Source organism: Neolamprologus brichardi, chromosome 12 (assembly GCF_056152115.1).
Source record: "Neolamprologus brichardi isolate AB-2024 chromosome 12, ASM5615211v1, whole genome shotgun sequence".
NCBI classification, from domain to species: Eukaryota; Metazoa; Chordata; class Actinopteri; order Cichliformes; family Cichlidae; genus Neolamprologus; species Neolamprologus brichardi.
In genome coordinates, this window is record NC_142115.1 from 38127161 (window position 1) to 38150000 (window position 22840).

At 46.4% G+C, this 22840-nt stretch overlaps 2 protein-coding genes across 2 annotated transcripts in view; both read left to right on the plus strand.

Moving 5' to 3' along the window:
* The first annotated feature begins 284 nt into the window (after window positions 1-284).
* Window positions 285-10497, plus strand: slc18a1 (solute carrier family 18 member A1). The gene is made up of 16 exons (XM_087848803.1): window positions 285-381; window positions 2950-3299; window positions 3518-3642; window positions 3814-3872; window positions 3968-4051; window positions 4911-5003; window positions 5389-5478; window positions 5860-5903; window positions 6604-6664; window positions 6844-6939; window positions 8396-8474; window positions 8965-9016; window positions 9792-9855; window positions 9962-10081; window positions 10156-10289; window positions 10393-10497. The coding sequence occupies exons 1-16, from the start codon at window positions 285-287 to the stop codon at window positions 10495-10497; spliced, it is 1653 nt and encodes a 550-aa protein (XP_087704929.1).
* A 9238-nt stretch (window positions 10498-19735) lies between these two features.
* Window positions 19736-22840, plus strand: part of LOC148100404 (uncharacterized) — a 21372-nt gene continuing 18267 nt past the window's right edge. Inside the window, exons 1-3 of the mRNA XM_087849648.1 lie at window positions 19736-19852; window positions 21995-22128; window positions 22223-22311. Of these exons, the coding sequence (XP_087705774.1) occupies window positions 22023-22128; window positions 22223-22311 (195 nt within the window). The 5' untranslated portion in view covers window positions 19736-19852; window positions 21995-22022. The remainder of the gene's footprint in view (window positions 19853-21994; window positions 22129-22222; window positions 22312-22840) is intronic.

Below are 22840 nucleotides of genomic sequence, written 5' to 3' on the forward strand. Positions count from 1 at the left end.
TCCTTCAGGTCTCGCTGCAGAAACGTGTTTGCATAACGACTGAGAAAAACAGCTGTTCTCCGGACTCTGGACAACACTCGACTAAACGCACAGTTATCGTCTGTAAATAAAGCTTTTTGCAAATATTTAAATCAGTTGCTTTGAGTCATGTTTGCTTTTTCTTACTTTGGAGTTTGACTCGGGTGCATGTTTGTCTTAATTTGGTGGAGCTACATGTTTTATGAACGGTGGTTTTGGTTGATCTTGAGGAGACTGACGGATGACCGGCGTGTGTCTTTGCAGACATGGCGTTGCTCCATCAGAGTCGAGGCTCACCCAGACTCGTCCTGGTGGTGGTTTGTGTCGCTCTGCTGCTCGACAATATGCTGCTCACTGTGGTCGGTGAGTAACCGGCGCACACTCCACGAAACGACGCATCACAAAGACCAAATACCCGATTGTGAAAAATCTCTTTATACCACACCACGGGAACTCTTATAGATCGAACTCCAGCCCTGTGTTTAGCCTGTCTTTGTTTACATTTCGCTGAACCATCTTCATAAAAACTGTCTTCAAACGTCATTGTTCCTGCAGTTTAGTCACAGATTTGTGTGCAACAATCGCTGGTGTGGTAGGACTTGACTTAAGCGGTCAAAGAAGTGCAGGAGACTGATGTTGTCCAGTGTAGCGAGTGATTTATTTTGTGACCCAAACAATATTTACAAAGAAATAAAAAAGAAACTCAACTCTTAACTCAGTTCAAATCAACATAACTGAACTTAAATCTGCTCACAGCTACACTGACCTGAACCTTTCTCCTCAAACACCTGAGTTCTTCTGCTTAAATCGTCCACGTAACCAAACACTTTCTCCTCTGGACTATTTCACTCAGTAGGTAAGATGATGATATTCAAACCTCTGCTACTCCTCTTTACTGGCAACATAAACTCTGTGGTGTAATCAATACATATTCAATAAATCTATTTCTCCATAAACCCTCTAAAATCAACTTTATTAAATTATAAGAGTTCTTCCCCATCTGCACTTGGTCTCTTCCTGTGACCTCAGATGAACCCAGAAGCTATAAAGCAGGAAGTAAAACTACATTTCTTCCTTTTGTTTCTGGAAGACAGGCAGGTAAGTTTAAACTAGGGATGCAACGATTTTTTCAAACCGATCGACGATACCGATACTTGGATCTGAGTACTTGCCGATACAGAGTACAAAAACCAATACTTCTACCACACACACACACACACACAAATGCAATGAATTGGAAGACAGGTTTTATTTTATTCTCTGCCGATAAAAAATAAAATCTTAATAAAAATGACCACAAAAAAATTTCAAGTGAAAAATAAGCACTTCTGTTAAATTATTGCAGAGTCTCCACATTGTAATTTAACAAAATATCACTGAACTATTGGCACTGTCTCGAGCTTTCAGAATAATAAATAAACACTTCTGTTTGGAATAAAATAAATACAAATTAGGTTTGAGAATAAAATAAACGTTTAAATTATTGCAGAGTGTCCATATTGTAAACAAACAAACAAAATAATGAAAGTATTTGGCATTGACGAACTCCTCATCTGCCCGTGGATCATCAGTCCACTGTGCCGTTAAACCGAGGACTGACATCGCGCACACACTGCTTGTCTTTACCTCTTTAGAAAGTTTTGGCACCATTATCTCCCTGATGTGTGGGTGGCTGGGAATTTCATATCGCAGCTCGAGTATGCTGAGAAGACGGTGCAATCCTATGTTTTCCACGACTGGCATTGGCTCATCCAGAGCGATAAAATGAGTCGAGCCTCTGTTATTTAAACTGCCCGTGGATTTTCTCTTGACATTTTTCATCGCTTTTCCAAAACCTGAGTTAAAGTTGGCTGTTCCACACTGCTGACATTTTGTTTAGCCTAGCTACAGCAGCCTCCAGTTTCTCTTTTTTATCTGGAGCCACCAGTCTCACTCGTCTAACCCTGTGCCTGTTTAGCGCGGGATGTCCCCCTAGTGGCCAATCTAAAAAACTACAACAGAAATGACAAGCCACCCTCTGACTAATGAAATAAGTTAGTATCGGTTCGTGGTATCGGTTAACTTTTACGAGTTAACCGATACCACATTTTACAGTATCGGACCCGATACCAGTATCGGTATCGGTGCATCCCTAATTTAAACAATACAAATTAACAGTTGAAATAAAGAACAACTTAACAAACTTGTAGGGATTGATTTAAACCAAGATGTTATATTATATAATCTGTAAAAGTGCAAAACATAAACAAACCCGGGATAGTAGATGTTTGCAGACGACATGTGAAATATGGTTCAATCAAAACAAGAATGTTAACTAAGAATAAAGACAAATGGTCTTCTCACCCACTTTGTCACAGCTGGACTCTTTCAACACTGAAGAGAAAGTAAAAACAGAAAGATTCTCGGGCAGATCTGTTTGGGTGGACAGGTGTGACTGATTACTGTCACACTGAGGATTTTCAGGGAAGGTGTGCAGCTAAGAGAATAAGAGAGGACAGTAACACTTCTAAAATCCCTGAAAGAAGAACTCAAAGTACGGAGCTGCCGTCTGAATAATAATCTGTCCACATACTTTTGGCCGTGCAGCGTCTGAGCCGATCTGTGACGCAGCCGGAAACCTCGAGGTCGACGCCGTCGTTAGCTGTTAGACTCACACACACACACACACACACACACACACACACACACACACGCACACACACACACACCACCTCCTGACCTGGACCTTTACAGTGGGCTTGTATATGCTCTCCTTTTGTCTCCGCTCAGATTGAATCTTCTTCTTCTTCTGTGCTCTTTCATCCTCTCATGTTTTTTCTGCACAGCTTTAAATAATGAAACATCCAGTAGGAGCTGTCTCAGATGGAGGACCACATGTTGTTACTGATTACAGTTACTGCCTGCTCTGACTGATCTGTCTCCGTCCTGTAGTACCGATCATCCCAACATTCCTCTACGCCATCGAGCATCCGAGTCCAGAGCCACAGACCGCCCAGCCCTCCCTGCTCCCTCTGCGCGGCCTCGATGCATCACGTCTGGGCACTGCACCCTCACAGCCCCCCTCCTCCGCCTTCAGCCTCCAGACCTCCAGACGGACCTCCCAGCGCCTCCACCTGCCTCGGCCCAGTACCGGTGCACCGGTCCAGGTTACAGGGCCGACCCTATCGGCTCTGGTGTCCCTGTTTGATAACTCGACCTTCAGCCTGACTGACGTGAGTGCCGGCACCGAACCGGCGGACCGGACCTCAGTGACCGCGGATGTGCAGGGCAATGAGACCGAAGTAGGTGGAGACCACGATACCTGACCAGCCCATCACTTCATGATCAATAATCAGTCAGCTCTGGTTCCTACTGTTCCCCTCTGTTTCCTCGTTTCCTTTCTTTTGTCTCCTCCTCTCTGTGATTAATCACCTTGCTCTCTCTGCCCATTTCCTCACTTCTCTCTAAACGTTATTTTGCTTCCTTGTTTTGGCTTGTTTCACACATTTCCTTTCCTTAGGGCTCGTCCTGTCTTCAGGACAGTTTGTTTCTGGAAGAAGAAAATGTTCGAGTTGGTTTGTTGTTTGCTTCTAAAGCTATCATCCAGCTGCTCGTCAACCCCTTCGTTGGTCCACTGACTAACAGGTAATATTATTATTAGTAGTAATAGTAATGTTAGCAGTAATAGTAATGTTGGCAGTAATAGTAATGTTAGTAGTAATAGTAATGTTAGCAGTAATAGTAGTATTGAAAGAGAACATGCAGAGAGGCTGAACCTTCTTGTTCTGAAACTGAAGAATGTTTTTCTGTCTGCAGGATCGGGTATCACATCCCCATGTTTGCTGGTTTCATCATCATGTTTGTGTCAACCATCAGTAAGTTGTTGCGCACACACACACACACACACACACACACACACACACACACGTGTGTTTTCTCTGAAGTGTGTGATCCTGTGTGTCTCTGTCAGTGTTTGCCTTCTCAGGGACGTACGCTCTGCTGTTCGTCGCTCGCTCTCTGCAGGGGATCGGCTCGTCCTTCTCCTCAGTGGCAGGTCGGCACAGAACACCTGAAGCAGCAGACAGTGTTTAACATCACCTGTAGTCTCACCTGTACTCTCACCTGTACATACACCTGTACTCTCACCTGTACTCTCACCTGTACATACACCTGTAGTCTCACCTGTACTCTCACCTGTACATACACCTGTACTCTCACCTGTACTCTCACCTGTAGTCTCACCTGTACTCTCACCTGTACTCTCACCTGTAGTCTCACCTGTAGTCTCACCTGTACTCTCACCTGTACATACACCTGTACTCTCACCTGTACATACACCTGTACTCTCACCTGTACTCTCACCTGTACATACACCTGTACTCTCACCTGTACATACACCTGTACTCTCACCTGTACTCTCACCTGTACATACACCTGTACTCTCACCTGTAGTCTCACCTGTACTCTCACCTGTACTCTCACCTGTACATACACCTGTACTCTCACCTGTACATACACCTGTACTCTCACCTGTACTCTCACCTGTACATACACCTGTACTCTCACCTGTAGTCTCACCTGTAGTCTCACCTGTACTCTCACCTGTACATACACCTGTACTCTCACCTGTACATACACCTGTACTCTCATCTGTACTCTCACCTGTACATACACCTGTACTCTCACCTGTAGTCTCACCTGTAGTCTCACCTGTAGTCTCACCTGTACTCTCACCTGCACATACACCTGTACTCTCACACATACGTTAGGTGAAGCAACCTCTTGCGGTCATGTGACTAAACTGTTAAATGTGGCCTTGGCGCTGGAGAGTTCTCCCTGATCTAAAGGTGTGAACAGATGTGTTCGTGTTCAGGTGCTGGATGATGATGACATCATGTCTTCGTGTCATGCAGGTCTGGGCATGCTGGCCAGCGTGTACACGGATGATGAGGAGAGAGGCATCGCGATGGGCGTGGCACTGGGAGGACTGGCTATGGGAGTCCTGAGTGAGTCACAAACTCACGCGAGAACGTTCAGTCTGCTGATTGGCCACGGCGACAGAAGTGGTGTATGAACGAGTCGCCCACCTGGAGAGTTTAGTTTCACAGCTCGCTGTTTGTCCACTCTCCCAGAATATGAAGCACACCTGGCTACAGGAAGCAGCTTAGCTCAGACTTGCAGCATACACCTGGTACCTGTGTCTGATCCAGGTTGCATCACGTTCACGCCATAAACTAACTGCTTCCCCAAAGGGTCTGGGCGCAGCTGATTGGTCCACAGCCGAGTGTCACTACTGCACAAGTGAACTGGATGTTCACTGGATGTTGATTTGTCAGGTTTACATGATGCTGTTGTTTTAGCTCTTCATATAGTTTGTGTGTTGTGTTTCAGTCGGAGCGCCTTTTGGCAGCGTGATGTACGACTTTGTGGGGAAGAGCGCCCCCTTCCTGATCCTGGCCTTCCTGGCTGTGTTCGATGGAGGTAAACCTGGAGACGAGGCTGGTCCTAATGCAGGATGATGATGATGATGATGATGATGGGTGGAGCCCCTGTGGCGTCAGCACGTTTAGCTTTTTTTTGTTGTTTTAATGCCGTCGTCATCCTGATTTACCGGAGCTTCCCTCGTGTGGCCGTTAGAGGAACTGCAGCTTTTTCAGCACATTAAATCAAACACATTAAACACAGCGTGGTGCCCTTTTCATAAAATATGATCCCATTCAAGACCAAATTGAAGTAAACAGGATGATGAGCTGCAGTTCACAAAGTTCACAAACGTCCGGCTGACGTCACGGTGACCACGGCTTTGTTTAGACCAACCAAGGTCGCCAGCATCACTCCAGATTTTGTGTGTGTGTGTTGCAGCGTTGCAGTTGTGCATCCTGCAGCCTTCAAAGATCTCTCCTGGGGTGAGTCCACTTTGAAATCCTCTCATCTGTTTATCGCGTCGAATGTCCCATTGTTCAATCGGGAAGGTTAAATGTAAATATGAGAAGCATTAAAATAATCAAACTTTAACATCTTATTATTGATTGAAATAATTCAGAGCTTCATTATCAGATGATGAGTCAGTGTGACGATGTGTTCCTCCTAACAGCGCCATCAGGAAGAAGGAATCACAGACACAGAGTAAGCTGGGAACCATTAAAAAACTGTCAAAGTTTGAGCCAAAAGTGGAGAAAATTGGGGAAAACTTCTGGAATCAGTGGGGAAAAAGTAAAAGGAGAAAACTGAACTCTTCTAGATCAACATGTTTCATGCACGTTAATCTAGATGTTCTGAAATTATAAGGAGAGTAAAAATTTTTGATCCCAAAACATTGATTCTGTTCATCTGGATGTAGCGTTACATCCAATTTCCTTATCTGGATGACTGAACATCAGAAATAAACATGTTTGACTTTTTCCTGGTTTCAGTGTCACATTTTTATTCCAAAACTGAAACAAATGAAACAAAAACTGAAATCGGACATCTGAAGATATTATACGGATCAAAAACATCTGTTTAAAGAGCCGACGGTTCTTCTGTGCCTGTTTGAATCGCAGCTGTTTTGGGTTCTCGTTGGTTCTGCATGTTGTCCAGCTTCAGCTCGTGGTTTTATGGTTTCAGAGTGTGGAGGGAACGCCGTTACTCACCCTGCTGAAGGATCCGTACATCCTCGTCAGTGCAGGTGAGGCAACTTCACCAGGTTTGTTTAGTAAAAACTGAACGTCTGCAGGTAAATCTGTCCGAGCAAATGTTCACATTAATATTTGTTTCTGCTCCACGTCTGAGCACGAAGGAGCAGCTGCAGGTGTGAAAAGTCCTGATCATGTTGTGACTCATGTAAATCTCTGTGTGCGTCTGCAGGGTCTCTGTGCTTCGCCAACATGGGCGTGGCCATCCTGGAGCCCACTCTGCCCATCTGGATGATGCAGACGATGTGCTCCCCGAAATGGCAGCTGGGTACGTTTTTCTGCTCGGTCTGTTTGTGCCGACGCTGTAACGCTTTCCCCGAGCTGCTGCCGTCACAGTTGATTCTGATGGTGGGTAACGGCTCGGGTCACTGTGCGGGTCGGCTGGGCTGCAGACGCTTTTCACTGGACGTCCAGCCCGGCTGTTCCTGCTCTGACTTCCCCACAGAAGCTCAAAAATGAGGTTTTCTGAAGGTGACCCAGGAGTCATGGAGGACCGCGCCCCTCGCCGTCATCTGAAGGCCACACCGAGCGTGCTCCTCAGTGTGTTCTGCGGTCATTGAGGCCGTTGTCCGTGAAGTCGCCCCCGGGGTGAGATGTTCTTTGACGTGGCCCTCAGAACCAGTCTGTCTTAGCTCGGTCTCTCCGTGACTTCCCTCACAGCCACTCAGCAAATATCCAGTTGAGGACTCGCTGGTTGGAGACATTAACCCTTTAAAACCGGTCAGAGCAGCACGCTCCGTTTTGCGCAACTACTTTTAAATCCCGGTAGCTCTGCAACCACGTGAGCTAGCACAATAATTTTTTTTGCATATGAAACCGGAGGAGTTGTACTTACATCTTATACCATCAGCTTGTCCTCGGTCACAGTTTCCTTCCACATATAGTTTTGCAAAAACTGCATAAAAAGCACTTGCAGCAACAAAAACATAATATTCCAGAAACAGGCTTTGCCGATCCGATCAGCTGTTTGTAACACTTCCTACGTTGGAATAGACGTCAGCGCGAACTATCGCATGTCCGCCATGACCTGCCCGAAACCGGAAGTGACGTCATTTTCGCGGGAATGTAGTTTTTTTTACCATGAGGGCCTCATGAGCCTATACTGGTGTTTTTAAAAGTTATGTTTGACTTTATGACTTTCTGTGTGGTTTCTGGGATGCTTAGGACTCATATTGCTGGAAATAGTTTATTTTGATGCATATGCTGCTTTTTTGCAAATTTGCATCATAATATTTATTTTCGTTTTTCCTGCAGTGTATAAAAATTGGTGTATTTCAAAAATAAAACTATGAAGACACTCAAAATAAATTTCCTGTGGTAGGAAACTATTTTGTGCAACTTTTTTGTATTTACAGTTTTGAGGGATAAGCCTCTTAAATTTCTCTAACTAGAAATATATGTTAAAAAACAAAAACGATTTTCAATTTTTTTGTAGTTTATTGCACTTTTTTGCAATGTATGTAATTACTATGCACTTAATGCAGACATATTATTAAAAACTGGATTATAATGGTTGTATTGATGTATAGCAACTTGAAATGCTCCCAAAAATGGCTCCACAGCATGTAAAAATATAATATAAGCTCTGGTGGACTTGGTTCTATGGTAGGTCTTAAAGGGTTAAAGGAGCTACCAGGACTTTGAGGAGCAGTTGCAGAACAAGCCTGAGGTCTTCATGACTGCACCTCATACGTTGACCCTAACAGGTGTGTGCTGTGTTGCAGGTATTGCCTTCCTCCCTGCCAGCGTGTCCTACCTGATAGGAACAAACCTGTTTGGTGTTCTGGCCAATAAGATGGGACGGTGAGTACTTCTGCATCTGACCACAGGAGAGGGTTTCTCAGGGTCAGGGGTCAGCCTCTGTCTGCAGAGACGTAAAACCTCTGCACAGGGTGAAGTATCAGACCTGGTGCTTAAACACCTTCAGACAGTGCGAGCTGACCTGGCAGAGCGTGTGTCAGCACCAATAAAACACTTTCATCATAAGAAACTTTATCCCGGCTCTGTTCAGAGGAGCGTTTCAAAGTGTTTCACAGGGATTAATGAGGCAAAGGAAAACCATATCGGAGCTGATCAGCACCTCGGAGATTAAGCTTCTCCGGTTTTTAAGCTTTACATTGATCAGAGCCTGCTGACAGATCCCTCGGTCCACACCACGTTTCCTGGGAATCTGTCCAGAGGCTAAATCAGCAGATTAGCAGATTAACTCTTCAGATCCAGTTCAGACCTGACGCTGAAGCTTTCTGGTAAACCAGCAGCTGTAAGAGGCTGATGTCTGTTTGTGTGTCTCCAGGTGGCTGTGCTCCATGCTAGGGATGTTTATCGTTGGCATCAGTCTGCTGTGTGTGAGTACGACATCATCTCTTTGTTTATCCATCTTCCTGTGATTCATCATCATCTGTCAGTCATCGATCCTTTCATCCACCCAAACACCAAACAGTAACCCATCCGTCCATCATTGGTTAATGTGGATCTGTGCAGCAGTGGGAGCAGGCGCTCCTGACGCTCCATCTGAACCCGGGGAGCCTTCCAGGAACCTGGTTTCCCAAAATAAGCTGGCATGCAGAGAAGAGCAGATTACATATTAGAGCCTCAAAGCTTCGAATGTTCCCATCGGGTGCTCTGTAAACTCTTCTTCTTCCACCGTGCTGAGCATGAGCTTTCATAGATGACGAGTCAGTTTCTACCATCCACACCTGAGCGCACTTTTACTTTATTAGCCAGGTTACCTGTGCTGATGAGGATGCTGCCCAAACTAGCCCACCCTGCAGTGTTAGCACCATCACCTCACTTTAAGAAGGTCCTGAGGTCAAATCCACCAGCTTCCTCCCACAGCCCAACGACCTCCCTGTTAGGATCATTAGTGGTTCTAAATGGATCACAGGTGTGAATGATCACCTCTGCTCTGCAATACGTAACCTGTACACCTGGAACAGGCCTGAGAACCACCTGTGATCCTGATCTAAGCAGGATATAAACTGATGTTCATGTTCTGGGAAAGCCAGCAGAAACCTCACTTCCTGTCATCCAACCAATCAGCATGATGAAAAGAGCCTTCATGTCAGGAAGCACAGCTCGCGTTAAGCGTGATGTCACTGCGATGTTCCCTGTGTGTTTCAGGTTCCCTTTGCCACCAGTATCTACGGCCTGATTGGACCAAACGGCGGTCTGGGATTCGCGATAGGTGACGTGTGAAATGTGTAACGGCATGTTGGGTCCGCACATCTGCCGTGTTTTTACTGAAACCATGACATCAGTGACACCCTCTCACCTGTCCTGTGGTGCTTCAGGTATGGTGGACTCCTCCATGATGGCGATTATGGGCTACCTGGTCGATATCCGCCACGCCTCTGTCTACGGCAGCGTCTACGCCATCGCTGACGTGGCGCTGTGCATGGGCTTCGCTATAGGTACCACACTCACATTCGCACAGCAGAAAGGAAAAAGCCAATGATGACATTAAAATCTCCTCCTGTTGTTCCAGGGCCATCCACAGGTGGCGCTCTGGTCCAGGCCGTGGGCTTTCCCTGTCTCATGGTGTTCATCGGGGTCATCAACATCCTGTACGCGCCGCTCTGCTTTCTGTTACGTAACCCTGCTGTCCGAGAGGAGAAAATGGTAAATAAAGCTCAGGGGTGGAGAAGAGTGCAGGCAGGGTGGAGCGGGTGGAGACGAGTGCAGTGAGATTGATTGGTATTCACTCCTGCATCGTGTGTTGCAGGCGATCATTGATCAGGAGTGTGTGATGCACAGGAAAAGCTACAACACAGAGAGCCGTGAGTTTCCTCTGAGCGACTACAGCGAGGAGGAGGAGACGGAGGAGTGATGCGCACAAGCTCGCCAAAACGTCCACATCGTTATACGCCACCTTCGTGTCACCTTTGCACTTCCTGATCATCATTTAGTTGGGGGGGGGGGGGGGGGGGGCTGTCAGTGATGTTTAGTTTAACTCTGACTCATGCTAAGCTACTGTGAGCGATCAGAATCAGCCGATGGTGGTTGAAGCGATCTGGATGTGAATTTCAGAATCTGTGTGTGCTGTTCTTGTGTTTCCTCCCACCTGCAGTCAAAGTGTTGAAACTGTACCTGTGTCTGACCTCTGACCTGTGTCACCATTAAAACCTGCCCTAACCTGGAGAGCAGCTGCTCACCTGTGTGCGCTTACCTGTCCATCACAGTGTCAGGCTCACAGACCTGTGTGTGTGTCTGTGTGTGTGTTTTCATGCTTCTTATCTTTCATTTCCTGACTTCTTGTTGCTCCTAAAAGGAACGCGGCGCTCCGTCAGGTGGAAAGGCAAACAGGAAGTGTCTGTGCAGCAGTTCACACGCAGCAGCGTTATCAGTGTTAGCTCAGATGTTTTGTAGTTCAGGCAGGAGGACATGCTGTCACTGAAAGCTGCTGACTCGGGTTCAGGACGTGTGTGGACCTCGAAGCCAAAGGTGAGGTCGGCCTGCTCGCCCCACCTTTTACCTGAAATCATCTCCACAGCTTCACTCTGACACGCTAAGCCTCAATGTTTCCTCACATTTCAACTCAAATCAGTGAAAGGAAGAATAATGTGTGAAGAGACGCCTCGCTGCGTGACACTGCGCCCTCACAGGCTCGTGTGTGTGTAATTACATGCTGTGACAGCAGATCACAGCTGCTTCAAAACATTTCCTCCTGCTTTGAAATCTGAATAAACTCATGCAGAGCTGATCCCTGTGTGTGTGTGCGCTCATCAAAGGTGTGTGACTCTGTTTCTGATGTGGTCGTGCGTGTGTAAACAGGCAGGAAGTGCTTCACCTCGGTGTCTCTGACCCTGATTGATGGTAAATAACAGAAGAAAACATTTCAAATGTGCTGCTAATGTCCCCACAAACACGCCGCGGCGTGCGCGGGTCTCTGATCGTCCCTCGTGCGCTGACATGCTTCCTCCTGTGAGTGAAGCGTGAGCTCACTGTGCAGTTATCTGAAACCTTTAATGACACTTCAGCTCGTTTAATGCGATGTTTCTGATGTTTCATTGAAACTAATCTGACATCTCATTAAGCACTTTAGCTTTTCCGGGCCCGCGTACGCTTCCAGCTTTCCCAGCTGGGATTGTCATCACAGCTCAATCAGCCAATAAACATTTATTCCCTGTGAATGAACGACGGTAACTCCACACCGAGATCTGACTCCAGCAGGCCGTGGGCAGAGAGGTGTGTCCCAACCAGCAGCTCTGTTTTCCCCATGTCCACACTCACATGAGGCCTGAAGCTGGAAGCAGAGCAGATCTCATGTGACAGCTCAGGTCAGCTGATCCAGTTACCTTCCTTTTACAATCATCAGTTTCTACACATCTCACACCCCCAGTAAAATATGAAGTCTGTATTTATTTTGTTGTGAAGTTTAGATGTTCTCCTCGTGTCTGGGTGGGCTCTCCAGCTTTCCAAACACGTGTGTGTGTGTGTGTGTGTGTGTGTGTGTGTGTCTAGATTTAAATAGTGCTAATAAAAATAAATAAAAGCAAAGCAAATATTTCTTACATCTTGAATAACAGCGTGTACAGCAGGACATTCCTTTTTTTAATATTCATAACAAAATTATTGAGTCTGAATGAGCAGGGTCACAGCGAGGGAAACATAAAAATGCGATATAATAAGGTGCAAACAGACATTCAACAATAAAGTTTGAGTTTCTAACAAGCCTGAAAGTGAATATTTGGTGTGAGCAGCTCTCTGTCGGCTCTGTGAGGATCTTCAGTTTTCCAGACTTCCTGAAGGACAGTCGAAGCTCTTTGGATGTTTCTGCCTTTTGTTGTGTTGTCTGTCAGAATGATCTCACGCTGCTGCAGTCATGCTGAGGTCTGACAGACAGAAACTCTGTGTAAGGCCCAGGTGGACGATAGATGATAACAAGTAAGACTGGTTTCTGAGTTTCACAGCTGGGGTGGACGAGGCGAAGCATCAGGCTTTCAAATGAATTAAAAGTCTGTCTGGGTCTTTGGTTGATTAATAGGCTGGTGTGAAAAATTGCTGCCAAACCTCCCCCTCGGCCTGTTCTTCGAGATTTCTGGTAGTTAGAATGACTCGGGGGTGTTGATTCATTTAAACTAACATAATCATCCTGCTGCAACCAGGTTTCTGTAAGGCAGAGTAAATCAATCTGTTGATCAATTATTAAGTCATGTACTAACAGAGACTTGGAGGAGAGAGACCTAATATTTAATAATCCACATTTCACTGTTTTACTCTTTGGTTCAGATGTGGATACTGTATTGTTCTTTCTTTGTAGTTGTTTATGTTTAAGTTGTTTGTTGCTGGTTTTTAGTTTGTTTTTTGTCTTTTTGGAAGCTGACACAGTCTCTATGGAGATGGGTTTTTGGGGGGGTAGCAGGAGGAGAGAAGCTGCAGAGAGGCGTGTAAGACTGCAACTCTGCTTCCTGGTCCCAACTCTGGATAGTCATGTTTTGGGGGTTTAATAAATTTGTCCATATTTCTAGAAATGAGAGCTGCTCCATCCAAAGTGGGATGGATGCCATCTCTCCTAACAAGACCAGGTTTCCTCCAGAAGGTTTGCCAATTATCTATGAAGCCCACATCATTTCTGGGACACCACTCAGACAGCCAGCAATTTAAGGAGAACATGCGGCTAAACATGTCACTCCTGGTCTGATTGGGGAGGGGACCAGAGAAAACTACAGAGTCCGACATTGTTTTGGCAAAGTTGCACACCGATTCAATATTGATTTTAGTGACCTCCGATTGGCGTAACCGGGTGTCATTACTGCCGACGTGAATTATGATTTTACTGAATTTACGTTTACCCTTAGCCAGCAGTTTTAACTTCCTTCAATGTCCCCTGCTCTGGCCCCTGGAAGACAACTGGCTGTGGTTCCAGTTTAATCGGTTTGATGGTTTTTGTTTCCTTTTCAAATGATGTTCAGTCACTGTGATCTCAGAGGTTTGACTCCACCAATGACCATTGATCCTTAAACCAGTCCAATCAATCTGTTTGATCAGCTCTGCTGGAAATCTCACATCACTTATATTCAAACCAACCTGTCTAAAACCATCTCAGGTTTGTCTAAATCATAGCACGCGATGAATCAAAAATCATTTTTCATTGAAATGAATTGAATCTGACATTGAACATTGAATCATAAAGAACTATGAATGTGTGTTTATTCACTAAGACCTTTACATTAGAAAGAGCTGCACCGCCCCACATGCTGCTGAGGATGTTTACTTTACTTTCACTTTTTAAAGACACACACAGGTCCATAGCAAATAAAATATATACATGCAAAATACATAAAGAAGAAAAATTTAAAACAAATCCCACAATAACATAAAGGCTAGGAGGCCAGTGGCTCCATAACTTGAATAAAACCAAACTGAGGTTAGTGCAGGCGCAGTCAGAGAGGTTTCTGGAGTCCTTTACCCCACACATACAACTGTGCCTCAGCGTGACAGGGAGCCACTCCAACACTAACAAACATTTGCACTGCTCCACCTCGGCAACTTGAGCATCAACCTCATTCCATCATTATACACACTGCACATTCCATCATTATACACACTGCAGTGAGTTTCTGCATGCTGCTTTCTCTGCAGCTCTTCCACAGATGAGCAGTGTACACTGGATTTGAAGAGTCCACACCTCCAAAAAAATCCCATAATCCCCCCAAAATAGAAATTAAAGATCCAAACATGAACTCATTAATGAGTCGCTCCAACGTTGTTGTTGTTGATCACTTCAAGAATTCATTGCGACATGCTTGATGCAAGCGTTTCCATGAGGTGAGTGGGAACATTTCTCCAAGTGGTGAAGATGGCTGAATGAAGGGCATCTACTGTCTGGAATTGTCCATTTCTGGTGACTCCCCGTGCCATCCATCCCCAAAGGTTCTCAGTTGGATTTAGATCAGGGAAACGCAAGATGCTCTCTGCAACATCTGGACTCAGCTATCGGCCGTTTGATGCCCCTGTACCTCCTGAAGCTCCATTGTTCCACTGAAGGAAAAAATACCCCAGACCACTATGGCGCTGCCTCCACTGTGAAGCATAGAAAACGTCTCAGCTGGGATCTGCTTGTCATGCCAGTAACATTGGAAACCATCAGGACCATCAACGTTACATTTGTTCTTTTTAGAAAATAAAACTTTTTTTGACCTGTCACTGTCCCATGTTTGGTACAAACGGTCAGTCTCAGAGCCCGTCTGATGCATCCAGTGTGTTGACCGACAGCCAATTGGATCCTTCGGCTCGGTGCTGTGAAATTTCTTTGGGTCTTCTTCTTGACTTTCTTGTTCCATTACCCTCAGGACTGTTTTACTGCGTCCCACCTCAGCAGCCATGCTGCACTGACAGAGACCCTGCTTATGCAGCTCAACAACTCGACTACTTTCAGAAAGGGAACGTTTTTTGGCCTTTTTTGTCAAAACATCACAACAGTGTGACTACCTGACAGAAAATGTAGATAAAGTGTCTGAATTTGCGGCGCGGGACTACGCCTCCAAACACGATCCTTTCAGTTATGATCTATATATGAATGCTTCCCCAGTTCTACAAGCTGTTCGTTCTCATTTTCGTGCCCCTCCCTCCCCTTTTCATTTTTTTCACTTCTTCACTTCTGTTTAGTACATGGGGATTTTTTTTTCCTGTCCCATTTGGTTCTTTAGCCGTCAGAATTGTTGTCTGAAGACCAACAAGGATACCCAATGGATTTACTTTGCCAAAAGGATCATCACGGCCTTGCCGTATTGGTCCATATGATCAACCTTTGTTGTTATTATTTATTTTATTTTATTTTCAGTCGTTACAGATGGGACAGACATGAGTGAGGGATAGGAAAGGGAGAAAGAAAGATGAAGGAAAAGAAAAACAGAAGGGGAGAGGGACAGTGAGAAAGGAAACTTAAAAAGAGAAGGAAGAGAAAAAAAATCTCCTGGATCACCTGTTGAGAGAAAAAGAAGAGAAAACAAGCAAAAAAACAACAACAGAGCAACATAATAAACACAACACCACTGCGTTAATCTAGCTAAGTGTAAACAGCAGTAAATACTAAATATTGAATGTTGTTGTGTAGCAAGCAGGACCGACAGCGCACAATGTGCTTTGAAGTAGCAGCCAAGAAAGGTGTGATTTAAGTCTATGAACAGTGAACACCCGTGTGCACACCTGCTAGAGCGTGTAGAGAGCCATAGCCCCGCCCCCAGGGCATGAAGCAGGCATGGAGGAGATCCAGGCTCCAGACATCCAGAGGCCCCAGAGTGCGAGAGCCCAAGGAGGACCACCGGAGGGGCATCCGTGCCACCCTTCTGGGAAGAGCTGAGGAGAACCCCAGATGAGGGGTCACCCAGTAGCCACGGAGCAGAAGCCAGAGGAGGCTGCAGTGGCGTGCCCGCCGGCTCTGCTGGCAGCCAGCTGTGCCAGAGTGAACCGAGCCGAAGGCCCAGAGGCCGGAGGCCCGAGGGCCCCCTTTGCCCCGAGGCCTGACCGAGCAAATGGCACCAAGTAGTCACCAGGAGTGAGCTGGTACATACCTGAGCACCCAGCCCCGGACACCAAGAACCACCTGAGGGCATCATTTACCGGCAGGGAGTGTGGTGAGGGGAGATAGGCCTTTGGAGGGCCTGGGAGTTCCCAGAGAGGTGGAGTGTAAGACCCAACCTGACATATAAACACAGACAAACAGGCACACACAGACACAAACATGCATTCCCACCCTCATGCACACATATACAAATACTCAGCACTCACTCAACGTAGGGATAGACATACATGGACACTGCACACACAATCACACTCCCCAAACAAACTCTATACCCCAGGTCCAGGTACCCTCACCCCTGGAGGGGGAAACGGCACCTAGCCAGAGCCCTAGCACGGAGGCGAAGCACCCCCGAACCCCAAGCCCCCACGCCTGCCCCGAATCCACTCAGGGGCAGCCAGGCTACCGGGCCAGTAACCTACGTCCACCAGCACAGACCCTCCCCCAGCCCTGCTGCGCAGCCACAAGGAGAAGGAGAGTACATCTGCCAGGCCTGGGAGTCGCTGCCAGTCCCTTCGAGGCCTTCCCCAAACCGTAGTTCAATTCATGTTTAAGCCATTCACCTTTATCTACTAAAATGCTGTCAAACCTAAAATGAGGACGCGGGCCCAGCGAGTGAAATGACAATGACATTTTTGCACAGATTTGTCCTTTGGAAGGCATGTGGTCCTAAACTTTTGGTCAGCTGTAAAACATCTGTACGTATATAACATTTATAGTGCTGTGTGTGTTTTTAAAAGCTCTTAGTATATTTGAAGTATTCGAACTCTGCTGGACGGCAGCAGACACCTCCTCAAAGGAAGCATTTAATTACAAACCTCAGTGGTTTCCTCTCTGTTGAAGACTTTGCTCCCTCCCTTCCTTCCTTTCCCCCCCGAAGTCTCGGCAGTCACAGTCGGAGCTCATTCAGTCATCTGAACACGAGCAAAGGTGTTTCCTTTGTTTTCTCCCTTAGGAGATGAGACACTGCAGTGTCCTATGATGGAGAGGAGCTGATCACAACCCCACAGCTGAACTCTGAGCAGCCTGTGAGGGGCTGTGCGCTTACCTGCTGCTCTCTGGCAGGTAGCTCCATGCCCTCCTGGGTTTTAAATGCACCTTAGAACACACATGCATCAACACTACATATGAGCGGGCGGAGGGAGGTTTGGAGTCTTCTCACACCCCCGTTCTCTGTTGCCTGTTGGGGGGGGAATTGGCCGTCCGACTGGGGTCTGGAGTGTGGGGCCTCCCTGCTGCTGCGGAGTCGGGGCGGTCTGCTTCTCTCCACCCCAGGGAAAAGGGTAACACCACCTGGGTCTGGGTGCAGTTCCCCCCTCCAGGGGCAAGGGTACCTAGACCCGGTTCGTAGAGTACGCTTGGGGAGTGTGATTGTGTGTACAGTGTCTCTTTATGTCTGTCTCCACGTTGGGTGAGTGTGGAGTAATTGCATATGAGAGCATGAGGGTGGGAATGGATGTTTGTATCTGTGTGTGCCTGTTTGTGTGTCTATATGTCAGGTTGGGTATCAGACGCCACCTCTCTGGGGACATCTCAGGCCCTCCAAGGTTTGGAGGCCTATCTCCCCCCACCACTCCCCCTGCCAGTGGCAGACGCCCTCAGACATCGGTGCGTTGGTGGTTCTTTGTGTCCGGGGGTGGGCGTCCAGGTACACACCGGCTCACTCCTTGGTGGCTGCTTATCGGGGCCTGGAGCCTGGGGCTCGCTCGGGCCACTTCGGGGGTGGGGTACCCTCGGCCTCTGGGCCTGGGGCTCGGTCACTCTGGCACAGCTGGCTGCCGGCGGAGCTCACGGGCACGTCACTGCAACCCCCCCTGGCTTCTGCCCCGCGGCTGCTTAGTGACCCCTCATCTGTGGCCCCCCCACACCCTCTAGCAGATCATTACATGAAGGAACCTTTTAAAAACAAGCGTCCATGCTCACAGGTGTACACACGGGTGCTCACACACACAAACTACACCCTTTTTGGCTCCTACCTCAAAGCACACTGTGCTGTCGATCTTACGTGCTGCACAATAATGTTTAATATTTAGTATTTACTGTCATATTCACATAGATCATCGTGATGTTGTTTATTGTATTACTCTTTTCTTTGCTCGTTTTCTCTTTTTTCTTTCTCAACAGCTGATCCAGGTGATTGATAGATGTGTTTTTTGTTTGTTTTTTTTGTTGGTTTTTGTTTTTTGCCCTTTATCCCCGTCCCTCTTCTCCGCTGTTTTTCTTTCTTTCTCCCTTTTCTTTCCCCAGTCATGTCTGTCCCGTGTGTAGCAAGTGAAAATAAAATAAACAATAAAAGCAAATAGACCAATACAGCAAGGCTGGGATGGTCCATTTGGTAAAGTAAATCCGTTGGTTCTTCACCTTTAGACAATAATTCTGATGCAAAAGAACCAAACGGGACAGGCGGGGAAAAAAAGAAAAGAAAATTTGATCATTAACTTGATCGTGTTTGTTAATTTAACATTAACAAACAATTAACAGCAGCCTTCTAAACGTGCTTTATACTGTAAGGTAAAGACCCTGTAATCATACAGAGAAACCCAAACAATCACATGTAAGCAAGCACTTGGCGACAGTGGGAAAGAAAAACTCCCTTTTAACAGGAACCTCTGCACCTGCCCCAGTGACGGTCACTCGTTTCACTCTGATGATGGACACAGAGGTGACTAACAGCCTGTCTGCAGACCCAGGAGGGCTCAGACCTCACTTACATGGGGTTACCACGCCCCCTGCAGGAGGACAGCAGAGCACAGGTCAGCATGCAGCTGTCAGCTCAGTGATGATGCATTACCCTAGCTGATCTCATGATATCAGTGTGTTTGCTTTGGGATGTGGAGTGCTGTGTGGAGTAGGGGTCGAGCTGAATTCTGTTTCCCAGCACGCTCCTGCAGCCAGAGCTCCCCTGAGGCCTTCACCTCCTCCTGGTGCTCCTCAGGGTGAGCTCCATCTCCAGAGCTGCTGGTAGCCTTCATGTTTCTGCCAACATGTTGGTGTGTGTGGCTCAGAGCACGGGGAGGTCTTTGGATAACGACAGAGCCTCACCAGGAGTATTAGCACTGACCTGAGATCAAAACGTTAGCAGAAACCCTGCTCCTGAGCGTGCCCCTGTTATCATCAGGAGTAGAGCACATGAGCAGAGACCCTTCCCCTAAAGGAAGGGCCTCCTCCCTCAGGACTCTTCTGGGGAGGAGGAGGAGCTCCTCTAACAGTCTGTGAGCAGCAGCAGGATCTTTAACCCTCTGTGAGCTCAGCAGCCGCTGATATTTTTCTATTAAATGTTCTTTAAGGTGGAATTCAGTTTGAGTTTACTAACTTTATAAAGTTACACGGAGGTTATTTTCATGTGTTTATTTATGTATCTTGTACAGACTCAGAGCTGCAGGTCTCCGTCTCTTTAAAAAGCCCCTCCCCCTCAGGGGTTTCATCTCAGGGGTGGAGCTCACTGAGCTTTTCCTGGTCCCTGTTGGACAGAGGTGGACTGTGATTGGCTGGGAGGAAGATTTCCTGTGTTGATTCAAAGAGGAGGAGAGGAAGAGGAGTTCGTAACGGAGGAAACAGGAGCAGATATGGTTACTGTGAAGTGACAGAGACGAAGAGGAGAAGCAGGAGGAAGAGGAGGTCAGCAGCTCCCGTGGAGGACAGACAGACTGATCTGAGAGCAGTAAGTACAACAACAACTCGTCCTTATACTCAGAACAGGGTATCTGTGATGTCCCATGATGCACTGCAGAGGAAACAAACCGGTGTTTCTGACTCACAGAAACATCTGTGGACAGGAGACAAAGATTTCACCACGTCTGACTCCTTCAGAGCTCCCAGACTTGGATCAGAGGCATGACTGACGCTACTGTCGTCACCACACAGCGTCCTGTGAAGCTTCCTAAGTCTGAGCCCAGGACTACACCTGGTGCTCAGCTTCAGCAGGTTTTACTCTGAGCTTCGTTCACCTCGATGCTTCTGAAGCAAACACAGGTGTATTGGGGGACACCTGCACTTCAGATACTTTACAGTTTTTTCTGATGGCTTGAGGACATTTTTTGTAACTATTGGCTATTTTTGCAAAACTCTACACACAAATAAGAAAACTCTTCACCCAATCAGCAAAACATTGTAGTTTTCTTGTAAAAGCGAATAACCCTGCTTAACTCTCCACACTTTTGTAAAAAGTTGTCGTACCATATGCACGAGGAGTGTGTGTGTGTGGCAAAGTGTTTTGTTTTGTTTTGTGTCAGTCTCCTCAGCTCATGTGGGGCACCACAGGGATCAATACTTGGACCTCTGCTTTTCTCCCTTGGCTTTGCTCTATCTTTAGATGGCACAAAATTATTTTCCATTTATATACAGATGAGGTTTATATGCGCCTAAAAAAGAAAAATGACTATTCCAGGTGCAAAATAACTGTCTTGAGAAAGTGAAAGCTTGGTTGTCTCTTAATTATAAAACTTTTCACAAAGACAGAGGTTTGTTCTTTAGGGCCGGGTGTCACTGGTCGGTCCTTTCCTGTGGACCCTCTGGCACCGTACGGAAAGCTCGCTGTCACCAGTTTGGGTTTTAGATGGACAGTGTTTAACCTCCTAAGACCCAAACTCTTCCACAGCATGCATTTTTAATTTCTCTTTGATATTTGGGCTGATTGGGACCTTTTTTTTTTTTTTTTACCCAATTTTTGTTTCTAAGAAAAATAAGAGCCACATATGAGGATATTCGTTTAAAATTTCGATAGAACAGTAGCAGCATAATGTCCTCGTAAGTGGATATCAGGCCCTTGTAGAGCAAAATTGAGTATTTTGGTCTAAATGACCCAAAATGTGACGTCCACATATGTGGAGGTCCGAGGAGGTTAAGGTTTGACAGTCAGGTGAGAGGAGCAGCTTTTTTCATCTCGCCAAAATAAAACCCATGTTGTCGAAGGAGGTTTTTAGAACGGTACTCCATGCTTTTATTACAACTCAGCTGGATTATTGTAACTCATTGCACTTTGGTGTTAGTCAGTCATCCTTGTCACGTCTTCAGCTGGTATAAAATGCAGCCGCACGGCTTTTAACTGGTATGTGGAGAGGTGAGCATATTACTCCTGTTTTATCCTCAATACACTGGCTGTCTGTGCATTTTAGAGTTCATTTTAAAATTATTTTAAAATTTGTTTTTAAACCCTTAAAAGTCCCCCCCACACCGCCTCTCTGAGCTGCTGCACCTGCACACCCCCTCTGAGTCTCTTAGATCAGCTGACCAGATGTTGTCGGACGTGCTGAGGACACATCGGAAGTGCCGGGGGGGTCGGGCTTTTGCAGTTGTGGCTCCCAAATTGTGGAATACACTGATTACAGATTAGAAAGGGCTCCTCACTCCATGTTTTTAAATCTGGTCTGAAGACCCACCTGCACGCTTTGGCTTTTAACCCAGAACAGAAATGTTCATTTTATTTGGGTTTTATTGTCTTTCTGATGTCGGTGCTCGACAGTGTTTAATGTTATTGTATTTTTATTTGTAGTGTTTTCTTATTCTATGTTCAGCACTTTGGTTACTGATAGCTGTTTTTAAAGTGCTTTATAAATAAAGTCAGCTTGGCTAAAAGTTTTATTTTGAAGCAATTATTTTTTTAAAGTCAATATATTTGTCCTGGATCTTTTATTGTGAAAATTAGACATGGTTGTGATCAACAGTTTTTTATTTTGAAACTTTTACGTTTTAACACAGATTCAGTGATAATCAGAGTCAGGTGACATCACACACCTGTGTGTGTGTGTGTCTGTGTGTGTGGTGCAAATCAACATTCTGATTGGCTGCCATCTTTCCCTCTCAGGCCCATGTGACCACTGAGCTGTTGCAGGATGAGCAGGATGCAGAGTGAGCTTGAGGGTCGCCTTGACAACCTGCTGTCACGCATCGCCGCGGAGACACAGGAGATCAAAGAGCTGGAGCAGCAGCTGACCGACGGTGAGGAGAAATCAGACCAATGAGAGAGCGGCACTCTGACTGGAGCCCTCTGATTGGTGTCCGGTTAATAAACGACCCTGGTTCTCGTCCTCAGGTCAGATTCTGGCGAACGAGGCCCTGCAGAGGGAGCTGGAGGAGGTGATCTCTGGACTTCAGGAGTACCTGCGAGGACTCAGGGAGCAGGTACAAACACACCTGATGAACCGGGGAAACGCCGTGATTATTGTCTATCGCTGGCATCATCCTAGTAATGATAATGTTTGTGTTCGGGACTTCAGAGCGAGAGAGCTCCAGTCTGTAGGTGGCGCTCTCCACCTCGTCCAGAATGGGCGGGGCTCAGTTCTTCCTTTGGAAGGTTTGATGGAAGGGCTCGAGTTGCTGATGCAGCGCCACTTGTAGATGTTTTACAGGACTGTATTGTAGTGAAATATCTTCCTGTGAGCATCACTTCACAGCACCACAAGCCACTTTACGGTACTCCAAAAAGTTGATTCTGTTCATCTGGACGTAGCGTTTTCAGTGGGAGAAATCACCTGGATGATGACGAAACGTTTCTCCCACAAAACGCTACGTCCAGATGAACAGAATCAACTTTTGGATTTTATTTACTTACCTGGATGATCGAGCATGCATCAAGACATTTTACGATACCTTCCACTTTGATTTGGGGTGTGAGGCGAGCAGCTGCCCCCTGGTAGCATCACCTGCAGCC